Source organism: Odontomachus brunneus, unplaced genomic scaffold (genome assembly GCF_010583005.1).
Source record: "Odontomachus brunneus isolate Ranch 3 - 2012 unplaced genomic scaffold, Obru_v1 Obru_scaffold_050, whole genome shotgun sequence".
Classification (NCBI taxonomy): domain Eukaryota; kingdom Metazoa; phylum Arthropoda; class Insecta; order Hymenoptera; family Formicidae; genus Odontomachus; species Odontomachus brunneus.
Window position 1 is genome coordinate 785,681 of NW_022639500.1, and position 8,999 is coordinate 794,679.

The 8,999-nt window shown below is 49.4% G+C and overlaps 1 protein-coding gene across 2 annotated transcripts in view; it reads left to right on the plus strand.

Annotated features, from left to right (window-relative positions):
* Positions 1-8,999, plus strand: part of LOC116845257 — a 211,350-nt gene that overhangs the window by 169,917 nt on the left and 32,434 nt on the right. For both annotated transcript variants that reach the window (XR_004378219.1, XM_032817745.1), the window contains one exon: positions 393-458. Coding sequence is in view for 1 of the 2 variants with exons in the window: in XM_032817745.1 (XP_032673636.1) it covers positions 393-458 (66 nt within the window). In the remaining variant the exon portion in view is untranslated. The remainder of the gene's footprint in view (positions 1-392; positions 459-8,999) is intronic.

The following is an 8,999-nucleotide window of genomic DNA, read 5'->3' on the forward strand; positions in this document are numbered from 1 at the left end:
AGAGAGAGAGAGAGAGAGAGAGAGAGAGAGAGAGAGAGAGAGAGAGAGAAAGAAAGAAAGAAAGAGAGGGTACACGAAATGGGGTAGCGAGCCTCAGATGACTAATTTGATGATTTCTCCATTTTCTCTGGGAAAATATCAATATTTTTAACGTGCGTGCAAGCACACGTGCTGTACGTACGTGTGTCGGTCTAAATAAATTATATAATTTCTTCGTTAGTGAAACGTAAACGCAGAGACTCTTTTGTACGTAAAGTTTCCATGTAAAGTTTTCATACGCATTAAAATATTACAACTTTAATCGTAATATCGCAAATAAAAATTACTTTTTGAAGACTTGGAGAATGTGATTGGCAATTTTTTTTTCTCTTTTATTTCATATGGGAACGCAGTGCCGAGAGAACAATGTCGCAATTGTCCAGCTCGTTGTCTTCCCCACAGCCGGTCGTCTCTTCACGGTAAGTGCGCGAAAACAACAGAGCGAAATTGCTACTTGCGCCGCGTCGCCCCAAGTGGAATCGCGATGACGCGAGTGATTCTCGAACGGGTTCCCGCACCGGTCGCGACGATGTGCTCCACGTTACGCTCCGACAGAGGCAGTCGGGATCGCCTCCGTGTGCGAACGAGGTATAAGGACAACTCTTGACTAGTACACCGCGCGGCTCTACGCGCTTTACCATGAATATTCAATCATGTAAATGCACACGCGGAGTCGGTCCATTACCTCGTCGTACTTGGATCTTTTGTAATTTACGACAGCCGCGTAAGTTAATTGACTCGGCGACGACGCAAACCGTGACGCCCCTCTCTCCTCCTCCTCCTCCTACATTCGAACATTCCATAAGACGCTCACGACGAGCTTCCAATATCGAGGCATCGATCTTTTCCCATGCTTTCGATACCGAGTACTCTCAGTAATGGCATTCTCTTCTCTCGATATCAGCATTATCGTAGCAGAAAATACCGGCGCGCCGTCTTTCAGTCGAGGAGTCTCGAGCGGAGAATTCGCGATATCGAGAGTAAACAGAGGTATCTCTCTATTTTATTAAATTTCGTTGTCTTTAATCTTGAAATAACGCGCGAAGTGTTTGCGCGTTATTCTTTTTTCGCCCTCGAGATCAAGAAAGCGAGATAGATAGATAGAGGGAGAGAGTGTGCCTACGAGAGCCGCTTAGAACAGTCGCGTGCGAGTCCCAGAGTGTTTCCCATGGCAGTCGACGCAGTCATCAGGTACACTCCGCGCCTCTTACTTGGCGACAATCATTACCGTCCCGATGACTCCGCGGCGCGCGCTTTAATATTTACTCTCTTTCTCGAGCACCCTTGCGTGTGGCTCATCGTGCATCGCCTCATGGCTGAACGCCGTTCGGTGGCTCGTCAATATGCTTCGATCCTTTTTCTCTTTCGCTAAGAGAGGGTGGCGGATATCCGCGCGACCGAGGGCAGAAAGAGCGAGACAAGCACGGGGAGGTGGTTACACGGCTAACAAGTAAGAGAGCACCACGAGAGCGCGCGAACGTCCCCGTTCCGCGTCGCACGAATTGAAAGTGGAGTTAATTGATCGGAAGTCTTGAGGCCGCACGTGCCGGTTTTCGCCATTGTGCCCGACGTGTTCCGCAGCGATCCGTGTAAAATCGAGTCGACGTTGCGCAGCCGGGAACGTACGAGCGAATGAACACACTCGTTCGCGCACACAGAATAATATTTTATTTGGCCGGATGCGCGTCGCACGCCCGTGTCGATTCTGTCCGCCGAGTGTAAACGCCCATTTGTTCGCGTAATAATGCGTTGATAGCAGTGCAATCACGTGCCAAGCCCTTCTGAGTCGAAAAGTTCTAGCCTCACATTAATCCGGTCGAACCTGAGGGTTTAGTGGACAATCTCGATACGGGATTATATAATACGAAATAATAACGGTTAAAAAGAAACTAAAAGGAAACTAGAGAGTTTAAGGTCAAATTCTCAGCGTAAGAAGCATTATTAGATATGCAAATTAACGCACGTTCGCGAGACTTGGGCCCAAGTTTTCAATAGTAGTTCAAACTCTGTTCAAACACATCAAATATATTGTGTTAAAAACAGACTTTGAACTTAATTCTAAGTTTAAAATAATACTGAAAAATTGACCCTTAGGATGTACTTTAAATTTCGCCCCGGGCGCTTCAAATTCGTGTGACGGTCCTGATACACCTCGCATTTCCGAAGTATTTCGGTAGCGTTTATTGTTGACATCTTAGGTTTGCGGATACATACGTCATCATCGGTAGGCGACTATAGTTGCCGCCGATTGTTTCGGTAATCTCGCGCGTCGCGTACTTGACCGCGTGTGGCCGTGAGCTACATTACGTCTTGAGCCGACAAGCAGTACGCGTATTAAAACGCGAAGAAAATTCATCAGCGCGGTATCAGTTATCTTTCCCGTCGACTTGTACATTAGTAGATCGCGCTCGCGATCGTTAATTGTGACGTCACGTAGCACTGGTCGCGCGTGCTAAAGTTCCAGAACAGTCGACAAGAATTGTAAACTTATTCCCTTGCGTCAGTGGTCCATCGTCGTCGCTGAATACAGAGTGATAAGAACAACATTCCAGACCTTCAAGGAGGTAAGACATACCCTCGCGTACCGCCTGCTTGTTCTCAACTTTCTATTACGTCTTGAGTTGACGTGTGGTACGCACGGAGCACGCATGTTGGTGTATTATACATCGTTCCCGTTGTGAGATTGATTAAAATATTTCGTCGGTTTCATTCCACAATTTCCATAAACAAACGCGTTACTTGTACAACACGACGGTCACGCGGAGTTGAATTTCGCGTATGGCGATACACGTTTTAAGACCGGGAATGATGGCGATTGCCACGGACACAGCGAGAAATGAAAAAGAAAAAATAAAAGACAGAGGGAGAGGAAAATAAAAACGCTCAGATAAGCTCGCGCGCATTAATGAGATTGCGAGAGAGGGAACCCGAGTGTGCTATATATAATCGAGTTTCCATTCTATGTCGAGAGGACGAGGATGAGGATGTGCAGGAGGTGTTGGGATTCAAGGGAAGATGCGCGGGGGAGGAAGTAGCCACCCCGTTTTGTAATTGCCGGTATTTATAAGCGATACCCGGCGAGTACGCCGCCGGGGCTTTCCTAAGCGTAATATGGTAATACGGGCAATGGCCCATATTGACATGAACGATGCCCGCCATTAGCGGGCCCGGCGCTGGATGACTGTTTTTAATTTCCTCGGCAAGTGAATTTCTGGCCGATGGGTAGGGTGGATATTGCCGCGTATCACTCATAATCACTTTCCTCCGCGGAATCGTCCGGCGCCTACCATTTTTTCCTCCTCTCCCTCGCTCTCTGCCGCCGATCGGACTTGTTTTTTTTCCTTCTCCTCGCGCGTATCCGCCGGCCATTTGGAACGTAAAATATGATGGGCGACGAAAGGGGACGAGACGTAATTGAATTCCGCTCGAAGGGCGCAATTAGGGAACCGAACGATTATGATGAAACAAATTCGAGAACGCGGAATCGCGCGCGCGGACGTCGCTGTCGGACACGTTGGTAATTGATTTCGAACCGGCGGACTCGATCGATCGTCCGAAATAATTCAGCGATAAACGATATTTGGGATTCGAGGGTGTGAGAGAGAGAGAGAGAGAGAGAGAGAGAGAGAGAGAGAGTGAGTGACGTGATTTCCATTCGTCGTCGTGCCGTTCAAGTACGCGAACACGGAAACGGCAGACCTGTCAATCTCGTTTGATTTCTGGAATTCGATTGGTATCGAGTTTGCTCGTTCAGTTAAGCGTAACTCGCGTCCGGCGGAACATTGTAACCGATCGTCAATGATCCGTTGGTCTCTCACACCCACACACACACACACACACACACACACGATTGGCAAGATACACGAAGATCAAAATTGCCGAGTCAAGCTTCGCGAGATTAATTTCGCTCGTACACACATTCACCCTCGATTTCACCCTAAATTCTACAAAACTCACACTTTCACTCAGATACCGATCTCCCTCGCGCGCACGTGGCCCGGAAAAGTCATTGCTACGGTAATTTCGTGCGACAACGAGTCGTCGTGTGACGAAGTGTTCATTCGGCGTGTCGTACCCCCGAAAACACCTGCGAGACTCGCCACCCGCACCCCTTGGAGAGAAAGAAAAAGAGAGAGACAGCAGAGCGTCCGCGTGTGTGTCAAGTGGCCATTAAGTCCGCCTAAAAAGCACGACATCTACGACGCCGATCTCACGTGCTAGAAATTAAATCACCATTACGACCGGTTGCGCTTACGGCAGATCCGCATCGGTGTGGGACCGCGCAGGTGTCCCGTCTCGCTGCTGCGGTTACGCCACCGTGTATAAAACTGCGATACACTCTGTAGCCCGCGTGTCTCTCTCTCTCTCTCTCTCTCTCTCTCTCTCTCTTTCCTCCCCTGTATCTGATCAGCGATTTGTCGCGGTGCCTTTTGCGGTCGCCGCGGTGTCCCTGTGTCCCGCTCCATGTGGTATCGATTAATTAAGTTAGATTATCGGGCGTCTTGCGGCCAATCACAGAGCGAACTGCAATCGAATTCCTCCCGGTCGGCCGTCGTCGATTACAATCAGTTCGTCATGTGCAGTTTTTACGCAACATACGCGCTCGCTTCCTCGTGGTTGCTGCAAGTAAAACGCAATGTGTCGAGATAAAGGAAGACGCGTAAGTCATGTACACTGTTCGCGTCGTTTCCATTCTTTCCTCTCTGTGCTCTCTGTGGAAATCGCGCCTCATCCTTCAAGTGCACGAAGTAAGCCGGCCTCGTTTGCCAGTCCGGAATCGTTAAAGCTCCCGAATTCTCTCCTGTCGAGGAGGAGGAAGAGGAGGTTGAAATGAGCGAGGAAATAAAGGGAACGGGCGACCGTCTTACTGAAGAGATCCGCGAGGAGAGCGAGAGAAAGAATGAGCGAGCCTCAGAAGGAGAGGAAAGGGGGGGAGGATGGTGGCGTTCAACGAGCGCCAAGAGTCGGAAGCCAGGGGCAACCGGGAGAACAATAAAAAATGGACAGAACGAAAGGAACCGGCGGGTGTATAGTAGCATAGGAGACGCTGAAAGAGCGCGGCGAAAGGCGAGCTGAGAGAGCGCGGGGGAAGGAGGGGAGCGGAAAGGAGACGAGAGGAGGGAGAGGGGGGAGACGTCTCTGGTACCTCGTAAATTACCGGCGGGAGAATACACCGCGGCGACCGACTCGTTTCGGGGAACATCGCGAAGGTTTATACGTTTTAATGTACTCGTTAATAGGCCTTCCCTCTCTCACCGACCCCCTTCTTCTCCCCCGCTGCCCCGTCTTTTAATCCCCCCTCAGAGAAGCTCACTCCGCGGATTATATTCCGGGAGATATATGCTGATGGAATCTTATATATGGTTTATAGAGAGTGCGCTCGCGCTGCGCTGATGAATACCATTTATATATCAACGCGGCGAGAGCAAGAGAGAGGGAGGGAGAGGCCGGCCACACGGAGTGCATCTGGTTATTACAGTGGTGTAATTAATATTGTCTCTTTGGCCGACGCCCGGCGAGGAATTAGGATCACCCCTCTCTTAGCTGTTCCCCGCGGCGGGCGCGTCCCCCGTCTTAAGCCCCGGCGAGAATTTTTGCTGACGACTTGACGATTTAATGCGACTAATCGGTTTATGGGGGCACGCCGTACACGAAACGCGAAATAACTAATTGCGAAATCAAGGGATTTCTGCCTCTCCTCCCTCCTCCCCCTGCTCGAGCCCCCTTCTTGATAGGTCAGAAAGTTCGAAAAAAAGCAGAAAGTCACACGTGTCTAAACGTGATTTCTCGCGTGTAAAATTGTACTTTTTGATCTGATTGATATTCGAGAGATAATCGGGCAGTGGCTGCAAAACTGTTAAAAAATCGATATCGCGGCCGACAATTTTCACAGTGTCAATTTTCGCGGATACGTCCTGGCGACTTTTTCTAGTGATCAGTCCAGACGAATCACTGGTGCGTGTTTGTTTGCGGATTTTTACCCGGCTCGCAAATCCACGTGCGCGCACTTTCACGAGGAAGCATTACGCGAAGAGAAACACACGCGCTCGCTCGCAGAAGATCGTAAAGCGTAAAAGGCTGCTTTAAAACCTGGCTCTTAATGACGTCCACGTGCATAATGCTTACGCGGAAACGAAGGTTCCTCCGTGATTATTGGGAGGCTAATGCGCACCCCGACGATCGTGATGAAAATATCGCGCGCCGCGTTCTTCGCGCTACCGTAAACTTTTTATCGTACTCGACTGGCGTCGTCTCGCGATATACGCGACATATTGCTGCATTCGTCGAGTAGGTCTCTTTTGTCGCCGCGAGGGATGAAACCGAACGCCCTCAGGTTTTCACTCTTTGTAGATCTTAATAGTTCGCGATCTCAGGACACCTTAATTAATTCATTCGCAATCAGCAACGCGCGTATGAATGTTTCTTTCTTTCTCTTGCTCAGCATCTCTCACGTTTGCACGCCGCCGCGCTGGAATTCGGAGGGACGGGAGAGAGACGGGGTGGACCGTCTTTAATTAGCGAACATATTGGAAACATCTGTTTAAGCGATCTCGCGGGCACACGGTCTGACGTTCTTCGGGTCGTACATCTCTGTTTCGCGCGTACCTCCGATCTTCACCACCAGACGCAGGAAGATTTCACGCATCGTGTACCGTCGGCGAACACGCAAACGCGTAGGACTTCCCCGTCCCCGCTCGCTCGCACGACGTTATTTATTTTCCGGCGGTACGCGCGCGCTAACTCTTCCCTTCGTTTACGCGCATAAATACTCGTTTAAGCCTCCCCCGTGGTATCTCGACGAGGCGATCCGTCTCTCGTCACTCATCCGGGATCATCAATCGTTCCCCGATCGCCAGGAGTTGTCGTCCAAAAATAAAGCCCTATCTTCTCCTGGAGGGTAACTCGATATGCGATTTCTCGTGCGCGACTGAGTCGGCTGTTTTTTTTTCTTTTCTTTTAATATAGAATATGACGATTTGAGTGTATTAAAGATCGTATATGGGGGAATAGTCGATATATTTGATATTAAATTATTTAATTGTACATTTTCTCGCAGATTTTTTTTCTAATTTTTTTTCTCTTTATTCATTTTATTGTTGCTGACTAGAGATAATTTTGCAACGTCGCGCGTTTAACGCTGGATATTGGTGGTCTTTAGAGTACACAGAGAAAAATAATTGATTCAACTAAAATTAGAGTTATTTTTGGCTTCAACCGTATTCTCTGGTTATTCTAATACAAGAGTAGTAATTGTATAACATGTATATAAGATTATTCCCTCACTAATATTATAGTAGAATTTAATAAAAAAATAGTTTCCTTGACTAATTTATGGTTAATATTTTATGGTTAATATTTTTCCACGTGATTACGAATACCGCGCATTTTTTCTCAGTTTATGTGCAAAATTACGTAAGCCCAGTAAGTTGCGTTTCAACGCGATTAACGTGAAAAATCGAAGAGCGACGGTAGCGACGAAGCAATCGTACGGTATCTACGGAGGAGGATCAGTTGGCTTCTCGCAATAGCGAGGCGGGCCGTGCGCCGCGCGAAGATAAGAATGAAAAATTAACGATCGTTTTCCGCCCTTCCGCGGGGTTATGGCCTCTCGAAAATGCATCCCCGCGGCGGCATCGCGCGATCCATCCGACAAATAAAAGCTCGGCGCGACGGTAGCGGTGGATTGTCCTTTATCGTTCCTTCGAATCGCGGATTCGGAATGGATTTGTCGTCCCGGGACGATAAAAATTAAAAATTCACGGATCCGGGCTCCTCTTTCTCTCTCTGTCTCTCTTTCCGTCTCTCTGTTACTCTTTCATACCAACGGCGGGGTTGCGTCCGAATGACCGGACGGAGCAGAAGGTTTTACCGCCGTACGAGATAATGATATACCTTCGTACCGTTATCTCGTGCATTTATCGGAGCGGTACATAGCCACGTGTATACGTTCTCGCACACCCGGACTGTGCCGTATAGCAGCGCAGCTCTATCGCGCCAACCCCGGTTTATTTTATTTCCTCGTTGGAGCGCGGCGCGGAACCTCCGCGCGCGCGTAATGCGCGTCTGGAAAACGGTTTACTCGTCGTTCGCTCTCGCGTCGAGCGGTTTCGCCGTTGCGCGTCCATCGCGTAATGACCGGTTCGTATAGATGTTATATAGTCTCGCACCACCCGATACCGTACCGTACCTACCTACCTACCTACCTACCTACCTACGAGCGACTGGTCCATTGTCGATAATACCGGAAGATTCGGAACCCGCTCGCTTGCTCGCTCGCTCGTTCGCTCTCACGAGAGAGGAGCGAGAGAGGGAGTTTAGGTTTTACGAGCCTCCCGTTATTCCTTCCTATAGGTTTTTCGTTATCGGGACATCTTTATGCCCCTGTCCGTGGAATTATGGAGATTGTTTCGTTATCCCGATGCGCGGAGACTTCTAACGAGCCGCGTGTTTTTCCGCAGAAACCGGTAGAGAGTACAGGGGGGCGGATGATGATTCCGGCTTTGAGATAGTTTTTCCGACAGGAATTTTGGCGCGCGTTTGTTCGGACGCGAGCTTGAGTCGCCGATAAACGGATCTCGAAGAGATACGGAAAGCGCAGCGCGGCGAACCTGCGTTCTTTATTGCGAGGTGAAGAGATCTGCGAAGGAGTGGCTGTGCAAACATCTTAATCGACAGCTCCGCGTTCTGTTTGATCAGTTGGCCTGTGCCGCGCTTTCCGTAATCCGAGGGACGAACCATCGTCGTCAGCTCGAGACAGATCTAGATTTCAACGTTTCGCGACGACCCGTCCCTCTTTTGGTCGCGCGATCCTTCTCTCGGCGCGAAGAGACCGTGAAGCGTTCAGACAGGAGATTACGCGCGAACGAGGAGAGGACGAGAGAAATAGAAGAGATGAGAGAGAGAGGGGGGAGAGAGAGAGAGAGAGAGAGAGAGAGAGAGAGAGAGAGAGAGAGAGAGAG